General features: G+C 39.0%; 2 protein-coding genes and 1 pseudogene across 9 annotated transcripts in view; 1 reads left to right on the top strand and 2 right to left on the bottom strand.

The window, feature by feature from the left end:
• Positions 1-89: 89 nt before the first annotated feature.
• LOC141364190 (uncharacterized) lies at positions 90-3,956 on the bottom strand (annotated as a pseudogene).
• Positions 3,957-4,353: 397 nt separating this feature from the next.
• On the bottom strand, positions 4,354-10,207 carry LOC141364377 (uncharacterized). Of its 2 annotated transcripts, XM_073868977.1 has the most exons (3): positions 10,050-10,207; positions 6,672-7,208; positions 4,354-6,623 (listed from the first exon to the last, which is right to left on the bottom strand). In XM_073868977.1, the coding sequence occupies exons 2-3, from the start codon at positions 7,204-7,206 to the stop codon at positions 5,479-5,481; spliced, it is 1,680 nt and encodes a 559-aa protein (XP_073725078.1). In that variant the 5' UTR covers positions 7,207-7,208; positions 10,050-10,207; the 3' UTR covers positions 4,354-5,478. The 2 variants fall into 2 exon arrangements, with proteins under 2 accessions (XP_073725078.1, XP_073725077.1); XM_073868976.1 differs by having other exon boundaries at positions 4,354-7,208.
• Positions 10,208-11,972: 1,765 nt separating this feature from the next.
• Positions 11,973-21,432, top strand: part of LOC141364378 (ankyrin repeat domain-containing protein 26-like) — a 37,173-nt gene continuing 27,713 nt past the window's right edge. For 3 of the 7 annotated variants that reach the window (XR_012370120.1, XM_073868978.1, XM_073868983.1), the window contains exons 1-19: positions 11,973-12,240; positions 12,738-13,027; positions 13,109-13,223; positions 13,310-13,483; positions 13,594-13,700; positions 14,359-14,496; positions 14,578-14,735; positions 14,906-14,938; positions 15,378-15,414; positions 15,528-15,600; positions 15,688-15,745; positions 16,023-16,201; positions 18,242-18,365; positions 18,476-18,540; positions 19,936-20,020; positions 20,242-20,331; positions 20,704-20,753; positions 21,007-21,082; positions 21,162-21,206. Coding sequence is in view for 6 of the 7 variants with exons in the window: in XM_073868978.1 (XP_073725079.1) it covers positions 12,831-13,027; positions 13,109-13,223; positions 13,310-13,483; positions 13,594-13,700; positions 14,359-14,496; positions 14,578-14,735; positions 14,906-14,938; positions 15,378-15,414; positions 15,528-15,600; positions 15,688-15,745; positions 16,023-16,201; positions 18,242-18,365; positions 18,476-18,540; positions 19,936-20,020; positions 20,242-20,331; positions 20,704-20,753; positions 21,007-21,082; positions 21,162-21,206 (1,804 nt within the window). In the remaining variant the exon portion in view is untranslated. The remainder of the gene's footprint in view (positions 12,241-12,737; positions 13,028-13,108; positions 13,224-13,309; positions 13,484-13,593; positions 13,701-14,358; positions 14,497-14,577; positions 14,736-14,905; positions 14,939-15,377; positions 15,415-15,527; positions 15,601-15,687; positions 15,746-16,022; positions 16,202-18,241; positions 18,366-18,475; positions 18,541-19,935; positions 20,021-20,241; positions 20,332-20,703; positions 20,754-21,006; positions 21,083-21,161; positions 21,207-21,432) is intronic. The other 4 variants (XM_073868979.1, XM_073868982.1, XM_073868980.1 and 1 more) reach the window with 4 other exon arrangements.

Raw genomic sequence — 21,432 nt, forward strand, 5'->3', positions numbered from 1 at the left:
TGTGATTTGTGGCTATGAATCCAACATACATGGCCTATTACACATGACAGAAGAACAGGAGGCCAACAGGCTCTCTAGCTGATTTTTCCGACTAATTTGTATTCCAGCGTTAACAAAATTACAGAAACAAGACTGATATTTATTGTTACTAATACTTTGCATAATCCATTGATGAATCATTCTGATAAATTCAAGCTCAGATGCATGTAAATGTAAGCATAAATGTAAGATTTGAGATAACTATGAATATCTGAGTCAATATTCTCTTTAATTGACCTTACAGGGAAGAAATAAGGGTGAAACATTCATACAGTTCACAGGCTCATTTCAGCCACAAACCAAATTTTTCACAACATGGACAGCATCTGTGCCTCTGAAAATATAAAGATATATGGTTTTGACCTGAGACTTCAAATGGCACATCTTTTAAAACTCTGCTTTTATCCCCGTCTCACCGATCACGTCTTGAAGACCACTGCTCCATCTTATCCATGTGGAGCTTCAGACTGAGGTTTCACACTGAAAGTTTGCCAAAATATATTATCAGTATGCTTAAATCCAATTCAATAACAAAACAAAGTTCAATATTAAAGTAAAACATGGACATTAGTGAGAGATTACAGTCAGTGGTTGCATGTATAATTTATAGTATTTTAAGTTTCTGGTTCATGAAAGTTGACTACAGTGAAAAGATATAGATGTTAAAACATACAGACGTGGAAGAAAATAAGAGACAATTTCTAGATTTACTATTTATAGGAATGTGTTTCATTCTGTCAACTACCAACAACATTTCTGCCAAATTCTTAATAAAAATTATGTTTTTATTTGCATTTATTTACAGAAAATTGAAATGGGGAAACATGGTCATAATAGCAAAAAAGGATGCAGTGTTTTCCAATCTTCAATAGTGCAGAGAAAACAAGTTCAAATTCATTCCTCAACAACAAAATACTAATGTTTTACATTTTAGGGGGAAAAAAATGGAAAAACCCTGATCTTCATCTTTCATGGGTCTTGTAATGCTCTCATTCTTTTACATTTGCTGTTGGGTGACTTTATGTCACTCCCAAGGTTTGTTTTTGTTAAAATTTGTTGACACTTGACTGAATTGGTCACTATACATCTAGAAATGATGATTAAAGTCCAAACTGGAGTGGTCTCTTATATTTTTCCACGGCTATATATGACACAAACTGACATGGGTGATACATAGGCCTATGTCTTCATGGTCATGGTTTTTTGACAGCATAAATTGGTAACACTTTACAAATAAGATTGTATTTGTTAACTTTAGTAAATGCATTACTAACATTAACTTACAATATAGTTTAAGGGTTACTCATAAATCTGTATGATAAAAGTGCGAACCAAGCATCTCTAACACAATTTACTGCAATCTTTTGTTGTGAAATGATATGCCATTGTGTAAATTTCATTACTTTTGATACGCAAATGACCTTCAGCATACTTTAAAAGAACAATATTTCAGTTATTTGAATACAGCATTTCTAAAGTTTACCCTTTCATCTTGCATGTTGTTTTCCAGACTTTACTTAGTAGGGTTCTCCTGAGCGCGAAGCAGCCCCTGATATACAGTAAGGGTGTAAAAACTGCGTTCACTCGTGGCAGAATACGCATTGGATCCGAACCCTCATTTCTGAACGCTGAGCACGAGGAGCCCGCTAAATTACACGCGATAGCATTCAGAAAAAAGAGGCAACCACGCCACCAGAAAGCACACGGCAACCACAATGATGAGATACACGGACGCGCGCTTGTTGTCTCGTTCCGCGCTCGGGGGTTCGCGTCCCAGCTGATATTTGGCAATGAAAAACAACCTGATGTTTAACCCAATCATGATTACAACCGTGAATATGTTTGCCACAAAAGTACCAATGGCCGTCAATTTCCTTGCGACCCCCACAGTCACCAGATTTTGAACAGCCACGATCGCAAAAGCATAAACCCAGTACGCCAAAATCACCAGTAAGGTTCTGTTACGGGTCATGCGTTGGGAGTATTTAAAAGGCGCCACTACAGCGTGGTACCGGTCCGCCTGCGCGGCCAGAATCGCCATATAGGACAAACCCAAAAAGGTGGGCACGATGAATAAAGTGCGTGTCGGGGAGTCATAAAAGTCACGCACATCCAGAACCCCACAATAATAAAACGACACACCTGAGCAGATGTCACTGAGACACGTGCTGAGCATATACATGAAACGATTCTCGCTGCGCAACGCTCGGTTCATCATTATGGAGAGAAATACGGACGCGTTCATAAAAACGATGGCGGTGGCGAGGATTATATTGAAAAGAAATAAAAGCACATTGCCAAAACTGGTGAGAGGCAGCACGGTGGCCAGACCCGCAGGACTCTCAGAAATATTCATAGTGTCAGTAAAACCAGTTATGAGAAAGAGAACAGATCCATCTCTCATCCAGAGAAGGTTTGCGCACTGTGCGTACGCGTTTTAAAAGACGCGCGCGAGGAGGTTTTTGGTCTCCCCTGACGTTCCAGAGTTATTCTTAGAAAGAAAACAATATGTCCGAACAGTTTTTATTTTAAATATTCATTGAAGCATAAGAAAGAGAGCGCGCATTTATTGCACTTTATGGTAAATGACACAGATTCCCATATAGTTCCATGTTTTTTAAATAGGACATATGTGGGACCATTGTAACAAAAGTTAACAAAACGTACGCTAAACAAAAGGTAAAATGTACATGCAACATTTATGCAGTAAATTTATGCCTTTTTATTGTCATGTACACAGTGCAGTGTTTACATAACAAAAAAATATGTCATGTACACATGTAAAAACAATGTCATTACTTCCAGAGGTCGCCATTTGAGAGGCAAACAGTGGCCTGATCTCTGGACACACTTAACAGCAGATGTAAAACCAAGATGAACTGTGCTTAAATGTGAAATAAACAAAGAGCAGTTTTATCCGTTCCCCTCCAGCTGTCCCTGCTAAACAACTGCAGCTTTGTGTTGTGTAGCTTTACTTTGTTGTCTCTCTTTCGCATTAAATTATTAAGATGGTGTGTTCCTGTTTATTAGTTCATCTTTAAACTTTGCAACTTTTATTGCAATGCAATTCTTTGTTATTTAGACATTTCACAGTCCTGCAGCAACCCCGCTAACCTTGACTATATCTTGTGACAAGTCAGTGTAATCTTATCTTATCTATTAATCATTTAGGGCAGATCCACCTCATCCTCTTATTTGATGGTATGAGTCTTTTCTCAACAAATGTCCTTTCTATCACTAATCTCTTTGTGTCAAATACTTTATTGTAGCTTATGTGAATTATGGCGAATGTTGTATGCACTCCCTATATCCATGGATCAACACACCCTCCTTAATTCACATGTGCCCATTCCATTGAAAAACTCAACCTCAATGTGATCTCTGACCCCTTTTGGTTGAACATTATCATGTAGTAGCAGCAGAAGAAATGTTTCTGACATGTTTGTCTGATCTCAAAATGGTGTCATTACTAACAGAAAAATATTGTGATCAGTTCCTGTGTGCACATGCATTTGCTCTGCCTGGTTAACCTCGGTAATGAGCACCAGTGTGGGCATTTTCATCTCCTGTGATGTTTTGTTAAACCCAAGTTATCTTCCCGAGGGTTGGTTTATATTCCAAAATACAACGGTGAAGATTATTGTTTCTGATAGATGATCTTTTGTGTGCTTTGATATGATTCATCTTGAATTCGAATGTGACAGCCCGAACAGATACATGGTGCTAATGGTTGTCCACTAGGGGTTTAATTAAGCTGCTCATTTGTTAACCAATCCCTTTATGAATGGGACATCTGTCAACATGACGAATATAATAAGGAAAACAGTAAAGCACTCCCACAAGAGTAGATGCAGATCACTGGTGAACATTTAGGCCGCATTTGCACTGCCTGACCCACGGACGTGTTAGCAGTTTCAGGCTTTCATATGTGGAAATAAATGGGATATAAAACGGATACATGCATTCGTGTCTGCAATGTTAGCAGACAGATCGGATATTTCCATGTCAAGATGTTTTGTGCATCATTAAAAAAAACTCCTGGACATCACCTGAGGTCACTTAGTGGAGTAATGTTGACGTTTTATGTCTTTTTATTACAGGAATAAAGCTCTATCTCTGTGGTTTAAGCTGTTCTGGGTCAGTATGTCTACCTTGAATTGTTTCGCCAAGTGTAAATGCAGATTTCGGATACGAGACTTAAATATGGAAAACGTATGGCTTTCCAAAGCTGACGCAGATGTCTGCTGAATAATTTGCAATGCAAACATCCCAAACCCAGGCACTTTTTCCAAAATCAAAAGACAGACAAGTAGCTAAGGTGCTAATCATTATTTTACTCTTGAGTTATGGTACAGTAACAGTACAAACAATTCAACATTCAAGACATTTCAAAGCATCACATAAACATTACATATGGGTCTTCGGCAATACGACCTTAAGAGTATTATAGTCTGCTGTTTGTTTCATTGAATGCCAAAGTCCTTTATATAAGAAGAATGATATAGCAAAGTGCTCGACTTCATTGACAACCTATTATAAACTCTTAAAAAAATGGTTACATTCAAATAAAACCGGTGCATTATCCCAGAGCCACTTCATATCCAATGTACCGCATAACAAAACAATCTGTCTGTACAGCGTTTTAGTGCCAAACTACATTTGACCTGCGAGTAACAGCCATAAGAGTGTACATAGTACTGTTGAGAACGAACTGATATGTACACACAAGTGAAGTTATATAACAAAACCAACAGTGGAAAGCTACGAAAACCAATTAAATTAACGATTAAAAAGGAATAATTATGTCAGTAGAACAGTTCAAACAATAAAAAATACTAAAAACTTTTAAAGTTAAATACTAAACAAGAAGTGCACATAAAAACACAACAAGATGCCACATTTCCATGTCAAAAAATATGGTTGGTTGTTTAAAGTAGTTTTGCCAGTCAACAACAAGAGTTAAAACCAAGTCATGCATGTTTTTTGGGATATTAGAGTACTAGTGTGCGATATGCCGTGTCGAAATGTCATGAAACAACATGCGAGATGGTCACTGGCAGTGTTAAATATGAAAAACTGAATAGTGGATACCATACAAAGTTTGAAATGGATTTAACATGACCAATGCCAAATTATTCAGTACCTTACATTGCAATTTTCAAATGACTAAGAGCAACTATTCATGTTAGTCATTGTGAGCAATGATACTACTAGTTAGTCATACTGAGATAGTCTCTTATTGTTAGTGTGTCTGCTGAATGTTCAAGTAGTCTATTAACAGTGCCTTACTGTCTGAAGTTTTCAAAAACATCCAAGAGGAAATTCTGGAATAAAATGTAATGGGTGTTAACAATGATTTGTTTCCAGCTTAGAGTCCAAACCTTACGTCAGATTTTTGTGACTTCTCCTGCAACCTCTTTCAGAAAGTCAGTAATGTCTTTATAGAAAGGAACTGATGATAATAGACAGAATGCTTGTAAGGACTACTCCATGTCCAAGAGGTCCAGACAGGTGACCATTGTTGCCTCTGGTTTGTTGATCGACTTTACTACGATCTTGCACCTGTTTTGCTGCATGCTGTTCTGCATAAACCATGTACAGCTCTACACAGCGTCGTGCTTTAATTTGCTCGATTAACGCAGGATAGCCAATCTCCATAATGCTAACGGTATCATCGTCATCCTTAGGTACCTCTTCTATACCCTGGGTTTGCTTCTGATGTTGACCGGGTGTTTCAGTCAGTTTCTGGGTTTCTAATAAGGGGCCATTTGTACTGGTTTCAGATGCAGCTCTTTCAAGGGTTAAATTGGTGCTTGTGGGATCTTCTTGGGCGACAGCAGAATCAGTAGCCTCCTCACCACCAGCTGCAGCTTGAAGCTCAAGCAGATCCATGGATCTCCTTGATCTGATATTACGCTTCTCTCGCAGCAAGTCTTTCCTTTTCATGCAGTTGTCCATGTACTTATCATAAGACTGAGGTGGAGGATTCTGGAAAATGTCATGAGGGTCATTGTTACTTTGACCCCCAGAAGTTGATACAGAACCGTCTGGCCTGACACCTTGAGAGTTGGTGTTCTGATTCACATTGCCGTTAGGGGGTGTTTGCCCATAGCGTCTGTACATGTAGTTATTATAGTAATATTCTTCCTGCGGGTTGTTGAAATTAAAACGAGGGCGGGGAAAACTTCCGATACCGTAGCCGATAGCCATGCCGGCAACTGCTCCGACCCCTGCGGCCATAAGTGCCTGCTTGCCGAATCCCTTAGAGTTCATGGAAGGACCCATACCCATGTTCTGCACGGACTGGGCAAAGGGTGATCTACCAGCACCGTAATTGTTACGCCCATAAGAACCGTAGTTACCACCGTAGCCTGGACTCATGATTTTGTTATTGGGGTTCCAGTAAGGGTATGCACCTGCACCTGCTCCTGGTCTTACTGCACCCCCTCCATACTGGTTAGGATAGGAGCCTCCTCCTCCTCGGACTGGATAGCCTGGATAAGAGCCTCCAGCTGGGTAGGGGTTTCCTCCTGCTTGTCCAGGGTACCTATTGGGGTAAGAGCCTGCTCCCCCTGGGTAGCCACCTTGAGCTGGGTAACCACCTTGTGCTGGATTTCGGGCTGGGTAGCCACCTTGAGCAGGGTAACCTCCTTGGGCTGGGTAGCCACCTTGAGCTGGGTAACCACCCTGTGCTGGATTTCGGCCAGGGTAGCTACCTTGAGCTGGATAACCACCTTGGGCTGGGTAACCACCTTGAGCTGGATAACCACCCTGTGCTGGATTTCTCCCTGGGTAGCTACCTTGAGCTGGATAACCACCCTGAGCAGGATAACCACCTTGAGCTGGAACTCCACCCTGAGCTGGGTAACCACCCTGTGCTGGATTTCGGCCTGGGTAGCTACCTTGAGCAGGGTATCCACCTCCAGGATTCCGGTTTGGTACCTGAGGTTGCCGAGGGTAGTTTCCTGGAGCTGAATGTGTATCGTGTGTTTTTGATGATGTACCTTTGTTACTGCTGCTGCTGCCACCTTGAGTTCCAGTGCTGGATCCACCTTTGTTACTACTAGTTTTGCCCCAACTGAACCCACCTTTACTCCCTCCTCCTCGTTTGCCCACAGCCAAGACCACAAGAGCCATTAAGAGCACTAGTACTGTTAGACGAGCCATTTCTGTGGAAAGACAATATCATTTTAAAAATTTAATGAAAATATTTTTAAACTGTATGGGGCGGTTTCCCGGACAGGGATTAGACTAGTCCTAGACTTAAACACTTTTAAGAGCTCTCCAAACTGAAAACAACTTTCACTTACAGATCTTAAAATACATCAGGGCCCTTTGTTTTACTTCAAGATGCACACAGGTAATGTTTTTAATAAGGCACGTTGTTTAAAACTAGTTATATTTCCTAATTAAACTAAGGCCCAGTCCTGGATTAAGCTAATCCTGGTCCGGGAAACCGCCCCTATATGTGTGATGTGGTCAAGTCTATTTACATGCATGACCTTACACACACGGTGTTCTGTTTAACAACCTAATAATTCTAGGGAAGTAGGGATGTGCGATAATTTGCATGTAATTGTCACTGTGCATCTCGTCAGTGAAGCCGGTTCCGTGATTAGAAGTAAATCACCATCAGCTGCTTTCAGATGGAGCAGCATTTACTACACAAAGCCGTAGTTCACTGACAATCGGGGCAATTTCACATTAATTATTGCGGACATAGCGCATGCGATATGGCCCAGCTTGTCAGCGAACCACGGCTTTGTGTGGTAAATGCTTCTCCATCTGAAAGCAGCTGGCTTCACTGACGAGATGCGCGTGATATCGCATGCAAATTATCGAAATTATCACCTAACTGTTATTATAACATATCACCTAACTGTTATTATAACAGTTAGGTGCTTTGATAGCAGGCTAAACTAAATAATAGCAAAAGTTATGAGCAGTAAACCTGCAATGGCTTGCCTGACCTAATAAACATCAAAGTCTACAAACTACACGTGTCAACATTTGAAGTGGATTACAAACTTCCATAAAAGTTGTCTCAAAAGTTTTTGTTTTAGGATAACTTTGAAAAAACTTTTTTTGATCAATTTCAAATGTTGACTAGTGTATTCCATTAGCGCCTAACTACAGAACGCGACATCCAGGGGACGGGGTTGGATCCAGATCCAGGGGTGGAGCTGGATCTTTTCCCACTGCATTTTGATTGGTCAGCCACATCATACACGTGTCGGTGAGTTGCATTTCCGCACTGCGTCGTAATTAAATTAAGTAATTCTTTTGACGGAAAAACAAACTTTGCTCCTAAATTACTACAATTAGGGACGGTTTCCTGGACAGGGATTAGACTAGTCCTAGACTAAAATAAATGTAAGAGCTGTCCAAACTAAAAAAACTACTTGCAGTGAAATAACTGAAAATACATTAGCGTCCTTTGTTGTGCCTCAAAATACACACAAGTAATGGTTTTAGTAAGTCATGTTAAAATTAGTTATATTTCCTAATTAAACTAAGGCCTCGTCCTGGCATAAGCTAATTCCTGTCCGGGAAACCACCCCTTAAAGTAGTTCCTATAAGGCGAAATGTAAGGTTTCTTGTTTTAATGTTTTGGAGTAAAAGCAAACAAGAAAAGACACATCTGGAACGAGTTATCTTACCAGGTGCAGTTAAATACCTACGAATGAATACATTGAACATTGAACTTGTTTCATCACGTCTTTGCTTCCATCCATTAGAAAACATGAAGGTTTACATTTCTTACAAATTAAAAATATAAAATAACATTTTTGTGTCTATATATTTCCTCATATGAGCAACTAGCCATGTAATAAATGTGATAATGTATAGCCAACTGGGTTGTTAATCTCTGAGATTTATATTGATAACTTAAGAGCAAATGTTGACGACCACGGAGGTGGATCTGGATGTCGTGTTCTGCAGTCAGGCCTTCTTGTGTATTTTGGGATTTATCTGTACCACTGACCTAATATTTTTGTTATTAGTGCCCAAAATAAATAAATTCAAAGTTTTTTAGTAAACATGAAAAAACTGGGTTATTTTTAGCCCAGTGTTGGGTTGTTTCAGCCCAAAATGCTGGGTTGTTTTAATCCATTGTTGGGTCAATTATAAACATTTGGGTTAATTTAACCTCTTATTTAGAGTTTTTGTCTTTATTGGAGTTTGACAGATATGGCCCCCATGTACTGCTGTTGTAACATTGAATTTTTACATATTATTTGATCCAAGGATAAACAACAGCATTGATGTTTATAACCAACACACAATTTTACAATTCTGGACAAACTATTCCTTTAAAGCAAATAAATTCATCCATAAAGTATAATGCATAATTCTCCAGTGATACATAATTGATGCAAAATGTAAATAAACAAAACATTATATTTATATCTAACATAGTTCTGCAATATTTTACCTAAATCATTCCAAAATAATAAATAATTGTCCAGTTCATTTAAAAACAGGATTATCATCATGATCACTGATGTCAAATGCAATGTTAGATATGAAAACAGTAGCCTATAGGATCAAGGAGGGTGTGTTTTACTGCATGGGGGCCATTTTTAACATCCATCCAAGCTTTTATCTCAGCATTCATTAAACATTTCAAGGAAATCCATTACAATACATTACATTCAATTAATTTGACAATACTAAAATAACGTTAGCACTAAACACAAATAGATTATATAACTGCGCAAAATGTTAGTAACAAACGCATTATATTTAAATAAACAATAAATACAAATAGCAGTTTCTAAGCTGTTGACAACAACTGTAAATGCCCGCGTGTGGCGTAGATTTACTGTCGTCTAGATTTTTTACGTGTTTACAAATCCTTTAAATAACGGTACTATTATTAGGCGTGCGTGTGACCTAAATACACCTGTTATTATAAAGCAAACAACCAGATTTATCAACGACGACCAAATAAAACATAAAATGCGCTGTTTGTTACGATTACAAATCAGATTTAATCGCTACAGTACCTGCGTGTTGATTTCAGTACGGTCTCCCCGATGAATGTTGATCCCCAGGCGCGTTCCTGTTAGTGACGAAAGTTTCCGAGACCGTGCGCGATCCCGAAACGAGCCCCCTGTCTGCGCATGCGTATTGTCTGTCCCTAATCCTTTCTGACGTCATTTACCAGAACCCTCTGACGGATACTGTAATTATATATATAAAAAAAACTTCAATGTAATTATCCCACACTTATTCATTTAGCGTGAGAACTGATTCTCCTAATATGTTGGACTAAACCTTAAACTAACAATTTTTGAGAGACAAAGGAATATAAGTATTGATTTTTAATCATTTCAGTAGCAAGGTTTAAATGGCTGTGGCAGATTTTCTAAAATTCAATGTTCCAAATTTCTTACTGGAAATGTTTTAATAATAAACATATTGCTTTAATTGGTTATAATTTTATTTATTTATTTTCTTATTTAATTTAAGTCATAATTTTTACTTCCCATCTCACTAATCTTTATTTTTATTTGACTAATAAAAGCCAGTTTCTTAATGACACTTCTCCTTTTCCCAGGACAAACAGGAACAGTGACAGAAGTTTATATGCCATAAATAACCAAAACAATAACTCAAAAAATTTTTTCCCAAAATGTGGCTGCAAAAAAATAAATAAACAGAAGTGGTTTCAGCATTTGAGCTTCGGCAGCCCATTTCAAACACACATCTTGCTTCCTAAATTGGACAGAATTCACTTTTGAGTCCTGATTTGTATTCACACTGAAACTACATTAGCAAAAATTTATTTTTAACCAAATTTTCTCTTGATTTATGCATTAAACAGTAGTTTTTCTTTCGTTCATTATTTTGTTTGATTTTCTTTGTCAAAGCATCTCATTTGATCTGATTCAGCTCCTGGAAGTGAAGTAAACATTTTAGAGATGATTTAAACACTGACATTAATGAGCTTTTAAAGATGATGAAAGGTAGAGTTAAAGAGAGTCAGTACAGTAATGCTAAGATGAAACCACATGTCAGGACAGTCTATTGTTTGTAAAGTGGTAAAGGATTTTAAATTATAGCTCTCTAGCTAATGTCTGAGATACACAAATGGGTGAATGAGCTTATTCTGGCATGATGGTGTAAACTCGATTTCCGCTTTAAATGCTAAATGCACTTTCTGCCAATGGAAGGAACATTCTTTGTTTATAATGGTTTAATGCTATGGATAGGCATATAGGCCTATGTGCATACTATTGACTACAATATTACATCACATATCAAAAGAATTAAATGTTGACAAATTAATGCAGAAATTAGTGCATATGTTTGTTGAAAACAAGAGTATTCATAATGCAAGAATATTACTAGGCAAAATAAACAGGCATCAAACACTTAACACAACCTCTTTTGCCGTTACAGTACAAAATGATAGCTCTTATTTCTAAATATTTTAACCTTGAACAATAAACAAGCAATAAATCTTATTTTGGTACATGAAAAGCATTAGGTGCGTTCAGCTTCACGCCAAAAGAACTGACTGGCGGATGACGTCAAAGTACCGCGAGAGCGAATCAAAATTAGTCTTCGCCGTATGATTACTTGAATTGCTCTCGCGGTATTTTGTCGTCATTTGCCTGTCGGTTCTTGCTTTTAACCACCTGCTCAAAACGTGTTGTACTCTAACCAATCACAAGCTATGATCAGCCGATTTGACCAATCATAATCGAGTTTCTCAGGCCAAAGTCTGAGTAATCATTGGAAAATACATATGCCTGTCATTAATTTAAACCGTCCAATGGAGGATGAGGACGTCCTAAAACCCGCCTCCTCCTTTTGGTTTCCGCGTGTCACGTTCCGTGTAGAAACTTGTGTCAAACATAACGAGTTCCGTTTGTATATTAATAAATAGCAAAACATCCAAGTTTTAATACATATATAATATTTCCCCTAACCACAGAATTCCCATTCGTTTTGTTTATGTAATACTACAACTTGATAATAGAATAAGATAAGATAAAATGAGATAAGATATTATACTGTTGCTATGGTAACAGAAGCAACTAGCTTGCTAGCATCGTAAACGGCTCAGCGTTCTGAGGAAACTCGATGCGTCCTCCTTGATAATAAACATCATTTTTGAGCAATTTTCTTGTTTTAATTTATTAAAAACAACATTGCCGACCAGACACTTTACAACAAATGACAATGTAGGTGAGTTTGTATCCACGTCGCGTTATTTGGTTGTCTAGATTAACGTGTCAAGATGAGCTGATCGGTGTGAAATTACATACTTTAAATGTACGCGGTTTATATTTTGAAAGCATTGCTTTACATGTTAAATTAAATTATCAAATATTCATCTTATCTTATAGATTATCTACTTATAGCTTAGTTAAGATAACACTGTCTTACCATAGTATTTTGGACATGTACCATTGTAATTCAACAACATTCTTAGATTGTAATATCTAAGAGTATAGTGTAAATACATGAAAATGTTTGATAGTGGTACCATCTTTTACCATCATTGTACTATGGTATCACTACAGTACTGGACACCCAGGCCAGATGACTGCATATTAAACTGTAAATAATATGCATTTATTTGTACTAAATGTATAATTGGTTGTATAAGGAACGCTGGCTGCGCTTGCATGTGACAGGCTATCTCTCTGTCATTATTAAATAACTCTAATCCTCTTTTTCAGGCTTTAGTATTAGAGGATGAGACATGTGAGGTGATCAGTACCTGAAGGTCAGGTAGACTCCGATCGGCTGAGGGAAATGTGCCATCACGTATCATGAAGAAAATATTCAACTTCAAGAAAAAGAAGGGCTCCCCCAGCCCATCTGAGACGGGCAGCGTGCTTTCGGCCAGCTACGATGTGAAGGAGAAAGACCTCGGGAAGGTCCATAAGGCTGCGTACGGTGGAGATGTGACCAAACTTAGACAACTGGCCAAAAAGAGCGATTTAAACCAGCTAGACAAAGATAACAGGTAATGCTCGGTGCACTTAAACCTTAACCTGTCTTAAGTATTAGACCCTTACGTCATAATCCTCTGTGATTGGACCTACAGAACCGCCTTACACATCGCTTGTGCCTGTGGACACACAGATGTGGTTCAGTTCTTGGTGGAGAACAAAGTCAAACTAAACTTATGCGACAATCAGAACCGGTCCGCCTTAATGAAGGTACATTTGTATGTTTTTAGGAGTTCTGGGAAAAATATTAGCATTAAAAGTTAATTCGCATGTCTTTGTCTTTGGTTGCACGGCAGGCGGTTCAGTGTGAGCAGGACCGGTGCGTTTCTTTGCTCCTGGATCATGAGGCTGACCCAAACCTGGTGGACATCAATGGAAACACAGCACTACACCTGGCCGCCCGTATCCCCTCCCTACCTGTGGCCATGCAGCTTTTGGAGCATGCGGCCAACATCAACGCCCAGAACAAGGTAATACTTAAGTAAGCAGATTGCGTTAGGTTTCAGTCGTTGTTGGTTTTAAAGGATTGTATTACAATTAAGTACAATCCTGCTAAGTGTTTCTTTTATTGGATGAATAGGATGGGAACACTCCATTGATGCTGGCTGTGATGGAAAACCATACAGACATGACGGAGCTTCTGTTGAAAGAAGGCGCAGATGTTAATGTGAAGAACCAAGAGCAACGGTAAGATGGGAACTACAAAGAAAAGTTTACTAATTTTACTAAAAATGAACAGGGGTCCATGTTTGCTCACCAGACAACAAAAGCATACCGTGACCAGGGCTTGTCAGCATTTTTCTGTATTGTTTGGTCAATATCACATTCCATCTTTCGCTTTAAATGCTTATATCTTCTGTATGCGAATGTTGATTCATTCCAAAATGCTTTTTTGCATAGTTGTGTTTGACACATGAAAACGTCTCGGGTTACGTATGTAACGGTTGTTCCCTGAGAAGGGAACGAGACGCTGCGTCTCTCTTGTCATACTTCCTGCATCCCTGTAACGCCGTCTTTGGCAATATTTCAGATAGCGATATACTTCCTGGCTCTCGCGTCACCCTGTCTTGTCATTAAGCCTCACCATTGGTTGAATTTTATATACACATTCAGATGCACTTACCCCTGGAAGCGTCCCCAAAGTGTCACCGCAGTGATGCAGCGCGAGTTCCCTCAAAAGGGAACTGTAACAATCTTAAAAGGTAACACAATGTAACCTTGCTCTTAGTTGAAATGTGTCCCCACATTTAGTCCTTGAATTTGAGGGTATTGGACCTGGAAGTCCTTGAAAGGTCCTTGAAGTTAACAAGGTGTGGGAACCCTGCATCTTTATTTTTCTGCTCAGGTCTGTGTTGATGATAGCAGCGTGCAATGGTCAAATCAGCATGGTGCGTTTGCTCCTGCAGTACGATGCCGACATCACAGCGAAAGACGATAAAGGATGGTCCTCCGATGATTATGCCGTCATGAATGGACATCACGCGTAAGGACTTAAAATTTGACAGCTTACATTTCAAACATACTTCTCCATTGACAATAAAAATGTGTGTCTTGTGGTTTCTAGCTGTTCTCATCTAATCATTGAGCATGGTACCAAAAGAAAATCTCTGCAGTCTCCGTCCCATTTCACTGCCGGTAAAAACAGAGGGGCATCCATGCTGGGCAGCCCTGGCGGTATCGGGGCCGGTTTGCATCTGGGAGGACCAGCTCTGGATAAAGACGGTGAGAAATATTTTGTTTAGCGATTCATAATTCAATAATTTTAGTGTTGTCCGCACTTATACATTTGTATGATATGGTTTGTCTGTCACAGTGGTTTGCAGTATTACCTGCAGTGTTTTGAATTTTGCTTGGTTGTGTTTCCACTGTTATATCACGCTCACCTGCCGTAGCAGCAGGAAGCAGTTTTGCAGGAGCAGGGAAAGGTGTGTATGTACTGTAGATTAGACACAACAACAAGTTTATTTGGTGTTGCAGAACCTAAAGAAAAAAATGTTGTGTTGGTAGAATCTGTGCTTTTTTCTGCTGTGTTTTATGATGACTTTAAAGGGGACATATCATGAAAATCGCGGGGCTTAAACTTAATGTGTTGAACTGGAATACAGCAAAAACATCTCATTTAATAATCTTCATTCACACATCAACAACATTTAGTTATGGTGCATTTGTATGATCCCAACAATAAAATAAAAGAGTTGGATATGACCCCTTTTTAAAGACAAATAGCTACTGTAGTTAGATTCAGTGTTACTTTAAGCTCAAACAACAATCTTTTTCGTGCTATTATTATTATTATTTGGCCACCTGCAGTATATTTATCTCATAGTCCTTACTCAGTAATCTGTATTGTATTTTTTTTCTCAGATACAGAAGACATTTCCCACACAGACTCCATTAGCAGGTAAGATGAATTTAATTGATTTTTTAGACAGAAATGAGTAATAAAACATCTAGAGATTACAACTGCAAATGCTGTAATGGGTTTTAATCATGCCATTTTTTTTCTCATTAAAGGGCATCAAAAAGTGGAGCTGCAGACTCATGGGCTTCCTCAGAAGATGATCAAGAGATAGACTGCAGCCCAAAGGTATTTCTCCATTCTGTCACCCTGTACATGGCAATAGTTTAAATTTATATAATGTTAATAAATATAATTAAAACTCTGTTTTTACAGAAACAGAAAGTAAACCTGAAGAAACTCATAAGTGCCTCCAAAAGAGAAAAGATTGAGGGTAAACCTATACGTCTGTCTGATGCTCGTTTTGCATTGTGTTTGTGCAGTATTTTGAAGCCTTGTCCTGTAGAGTAGTTCCTTTAATATAACTCAGTTCACCTGGCGACTTTTCCTATGTTACTGACATGCAAAACTGTTGGCTGTGCTTACGTATCAAATATTAAAATGATTTTTTAGCAGATGTGCATATGCATTCTAAAGAAATAAGATGAGGTGAGTGGCTCTTTTAACTTAAAGGAGTACTGAGCATTGCCTTTCAATGTATGTTTCTGTAGACATAGCCAATCCCGTCAAATCCTGGAGCGGATCAGAGTCAGAGAGTGAAGGAAAACCTGGAAAGTATCCACCCCTCCCTTCCCGCAGCACCTCCACCCAACTTCCCGTAGCATCCTTACCTGCTTCTTTACCCCACCCATCCCAGATGAGCTCCGGCCCATTCAGCAACACTTATAAGGTAACCCTCATGGTGTCTTTGTTTCAGACGATGTCTAACTCTTCCATTTTTTCTCCTTTTCATTCAACCCATTTCATCCTGCTGGGAAAGGTGGGCAAAGTGAGTTGTCCTCTGGTAGCAATCTAGATGTGGAAGGCAATGAAAGTCCAGAGGAAGAATCTGATGAAGAAGAAGATGATGAGGATGATGAAGGTGAGCAGGATGATGATGACTGTGAAGAGGAAGAAGAAGAAGATGATAATGAAGACAGTGATGATGATGATGATGAAGATGACGATCAGAATGAAGAAGGTGAAGATGATAGTGATTCTGAGCAAGAAGAGGAAGACGATGAAGAGGAAGAAACTAAAGATGCCATTGATGGTGAGACGGTAGATGTTCCTAAATTATCTCCAGATTTTACTGAGGCTCTTGGTCCATCAGAACTTGATCAAATAAATGATAAGACTGATAAAAATATTCAGTTGGAGGACAACGTCCATGGAGGACATCATCTGGAGGTAAGAAAGGATGGAGAACATGCAGAGCAAGAGGCTTCAGCAGACATTTCTCAGAAACCGGATAGTGTAAATCAAGCAATTCCCGAAGCGTCAGTTTATGAAGGTCCAATGCTAGGGTTTCTTCATTTAGAAGATGACTGTCTCGTAACAGCAGTCAGGGTTGAGGCGAGATTTTCTGATGAAGATGAAAACGAGGATACCAATGAAAGTCCAAAACTACCTGCAAAATTCAAAACGTCTTTACAGAATGAGGGCAGAACTTCAAAGAGAAATAGTGACAATGAAGATGATTGGGATGGTGATGAAGATGAGGTGCTGGTGAGACATCTTGAAGGTGATGACTCTCAAAGAATAGCCCCAGATAATATTCCAGATCTTTACCCCAGCAATGAAGTAAATCATCCTGAATGCCACAATATTTCTACTACACCTCCTAAGGTCACAACTACTGCAGATGATGATGATGATTGGGATGATGTGGAAGAGGATGAAGAAGCTAAAATAAAGAAACCAACAAATTTGTTAATGGCACTACATGAACCAGACAGTCCAGAGGTTTCCTGGGGGTCCGGCTCAGATAAAAGTGATGGAGAAGAGAAAGCATCAAACACGGACCCACCAAATAAACTCATGGAGAACGAAAAACTTCACTTTTTGGTTCAGAAACCATCACTAGATCCTCCTGAGCTCCATTCCCAGAACTGTTTACATGAAGAATCTGTACACATGGATCAGATTGATGACAGTGGAGCCATACCCGTGTCCATGATTGTTGGATGTGATGATCAAAGTGATGAAGACCAATATGTAAATTACTATAAACAGGAAGAATCAGATAGCCGAGTGAATCAAATGCAGTATGATTTTGCAAGTGGTTCAATCAAAGTATCTGAAAATTATTCTGTATCACGAGAAGACAGCGAATGCATTAATGAATGTTCTGACATCCAGTCTGCAAGTCAACCACAGACTACAAGGACCTCCACATCTGAGGAGAAGATCTTAAACAGACCATCTCCTTCAACAGTTATGCATCTATCAGAGGATTTGAATCAAGAGTCAAACTTTGCTAGAAATCAAGACTCTCCTCAGTGTAATCATTTTGTTAAGGGCAACTTTGCTGATGAGCGTCCAAAAGATGTGTTTGAAAAAGAACCAGCTGTACTAGAAGAGATTCCCTACACAGTCATAGATGAAGTCAATCTCACTTCTGATTCGGATGGAGAAGACATTATTGAGGAAGACTATGAGCAATCGAACAGACAGATCGGTGTAAATGAGTATGTAATGGAAGAAAGACTTACAAAGCAAAGATATTCGCAGGTATTTGGGAGGTGATGGTTAGAATTAAGAGTTTGTAGTTGTAGCTTTTAGATATGGTAGCCCTGACAGATCTGTCCTCGCCCGTCCCACCATTTCTTTCTTTTATGTTAAATGTTGTTTTAAGTATGCTATTTAACTAATACGCTTCTTGTGGGTTCTCCAGCTTGCTCAGATTGGTTTAAGTTTGTAATGATTGGAACTTCATTTCTTTAAACAGGAGGAATCCTCCACAGAGGATGAAGAGGAGGAGGATGACATAGAAGAGGAGGATGAAAACAAAGAACAGAAGAAACTGTGTGAAAAGCCTCAAAATGGTGGAACTACCAAAGAAAAGCAAAGGGGTAAATTTTCCTTACAAGTCATTGGCGGTCAGTAACCATGTCATCATCAAGTCTTTATAAACACACCGAGGTAGCTTTGTGACTAGAAACCCTATTCTTGTTATTTTCAGATTTCCTTTCTGAGTTGGGCCTTGAGAAGGAAGATGAACACAACGACTCTCCTTGGGACTCGGAGGTACGGAATATGTTAGGGGGCATGCACACCAAAGCTTTTACACCGGCGGTCAGTGTATGTTTTTAGTTGTTTCCAATGGAAGCGCAGCGTTTTTAAAGAAAAACAGTAGCTCGCTCTGCGTTGTTTCTGCACTGAGCACCGTGAGTAAAAAAAATTCAACTTTGGGTGAAAAGCTCCGATTGTCAAAGTCAGTTCTGACAAGGCACTCCAAGGGCCGTGCACACCGAAGCTTTAAAACACGGCTGAAAACGCCAAGCGGATACCTTTATTTCTACCGACCGCCAGCTTTCTTCAGCTGAGCGCTTTGGTTGCTATGATGCTTCCTGCTTTGTTTATCAGTCGTTGAACGATGCGCCGGTTGGTTGTTGTGATATTTGTCCCACCCCTCCTCCACTGTGATTTGACGGCCGTGTAAGAACTGGCATTGACTATTGGAGCTTTTCACCCAAAGTTGAATCTTTTTTAACTCACGGCACTCAGGGCTAAAAGCTGAAAACTGCTGAGCGCCGGCTTTCAGCAGGAAAAAAACAACTAGCTGCTAGCTTTTTTAAAACGCCAAGGTTACATTGGAAACAACTGAAAACATGCGCCGGCCGCAGGCGTAAAAGCTTTTGGTGGTGCCCCCTAAGAAAAATGCTGGGAAAAAGGTTTAAACTGGAATTGGTTTAAGTGCAAAGCACTCACTAGCTGCGTTTCCATTCAATTTGCGCAAAACTTTAGCGTTATTTTGTAAATGTCGGCCAAAAACTACCGACATGCAGAAGACATTAAAATACAGTGAAAGTAACTCAAAAGCATACAGAGCAGTCGACTCCCGAATTGCTATCGCAGTATTTTGATGTCATACACTTGACGGTTCCTGTGACTAAATAAATGCTAAATGAAGTCTAACACACCTCTTCTGTCTTGTCATTCAATTAAACATACCGCGCCATATTTAAAAAATGATCATGTTGCTTTTACGCATGTCTGGTGACCTGTAAATCCGAGGAAAAAAAACGTTTTCAATTGCAGTTGTGCGATATATTTCTTTTTTCGAATTTTCATGAAAAACCACCTCACCCACACGTAAAAACATTTTGGCGATATATGGAAGTTTATGAGAAATTATTGTGTTTCCATTTGCCGTAATTTGCCATGAAAACAGGATTCCCAACACCGAGGGTTATCAGATATCACCTAGTGTTGCATGATGGTACTGCAGGGAGTGACGTGAGATTGTGATAGCAATTCATTAATTAAACTCTAATTAAAAACTAGTTTAAATTTGATTTATTGAAACATTAACATCACTAAAAATCATAGGGTACTTTAAGTTCAGTACATAATGTAGTTTATGAGGTTTATATGTGTGCATTTCATTCTGACGTGTGTTGTGATTTTATCTCTTTTTAGTCCGGTTCTGAGAGTCCGACAAAGAAACCTCATCCTGCCAAATCTCACAGATCCATGTCCAGTGTATGCGAAGAGAACCCTGAAGGTGTGTAAGCCTATTGGGATATACTTTACTGTGGTAAAATATTATTACATATACCATAATAACTTTGCCTCCGTTGCCTTCTGCAACCATTTCATGCTTAAAAATATGCAGAAGAGATTTACATTTCCCATGGCTTTGCTTAATTAAGATTAATCAATCATAATGCGCAAAGTGATGCACAGAGTTATTCATAATCATAATATTATTAAATTCCTTTATAGACTTCTTATACGTTCCTTCCTTTGTAAGCCGAGGGAGGAATGTTAATTTTTTGGGAAGTATAGACCAGCTAGGAGGCTGCAGGACTGTGGGTAGGCATTCTGTGCTGCATCATGATTGGCTGTTGTCCTGCTGGATTACCCATAATCACCTGCAGCATCTCTGTTACAGTCGCCTTGCATTGCATTGCATTTTTCGATTTCCCATACGTCATCCTTGCGTTAATGGCATGTTGTCTTTGACGATGCTCCACTAATACTTGCTAATGTTGGGGTGGTCCATCATTGTGTCTCATGTTAAACAGCTCAAATGTGTTTTAATGGATTAAGATGACCCCCATTTTTGCATGTGCATGCGTGCACACCTTCTACATGGCGACTTGTCTGTGCATTAATATGTATGTTTCTGCTACTTGTTGTAGTTTTTGGGAAAAGTTTTGAATGTCTTATCCTTTTGCTTTTCAGTTTTAAGAAACGATGAGGATGATGAGGAAGAGAAGGAGATAGAAATACCGGTGAGCACTTCAGGATCATCTCAAGCAGATGTAGTATAAAACAGCCAATCACAATTTTGAATTCAAACATGTTTGAGCAGAAGACCAATCACAATTCAGTATTCAAAGAATATAATGATGTAATCGCTGTCAGTTTTCTGCATTTTCTGAAATAAAAAATGAGATATTGATTTAAATACGCGGAATTTAAATACAACGCTGCTCAAAATTTGTAATTCAAGTTTTATATAAAATGTAACATTGTTCGTTGCAGCCCAAAGTGATAAAAAGGGAGCCGGTGTCTGTTCTCAATAAACTGATGGATTCAAAAGAAGCTGCTAAGAAAACAGGTGTTGTACAGTTTTAACTAATGATAATATCTTGTAACATTTCTGATTTCATATTCAAACCTCATTGGTTTTCTTACAGACCTCATGGAAGAACTGGGTTTGGGAGATGCTGATGATCTCGAAGGTAATTTTGATATCTCTAAATCTTTAATATCTGAATCAATCTTCCCATTTTACACTAACAGTCTCGTGTCTTTGTTTTTGTGTTTGTCTCATTCAAAGCAATTCACCCTTCAGGTCAGATACTTAAGCGCTTGTGCCCTGTGTACTTCCGTAAACATTTATAGTTTTGCCTATGCGTGCTATCATCAAAGCCGTGGTGCATTAGAAAAGATGCTTGATAATGCAAA

The sequence above is a fragment of the Misgurnus anguillicaudatus genome, chromosome 6 (genome assembly GCF_027580225.2).
Source record: "Misgurnus anguillicaudatus chromosome 6, ASM2758022v2, whole genome shotgun sequence".
Taxonomy (NCBI): Eukaryota; Metazoa; Chordata; class Actinopteri; order Cypriniformes; family Cobitidae; genus Misgurnus; species Misgurnus anguillicaudatus.

Excerpts from the sequence above, each read along its gene's own strand:
- LOC141364377 (XM_073868976.1), bottom strand. The coding sequence starts at position 7,206 with ATGGCTCGTCTAACAGTACTAGTGCTCTTAATGGCTCTTGTGGTCTTG.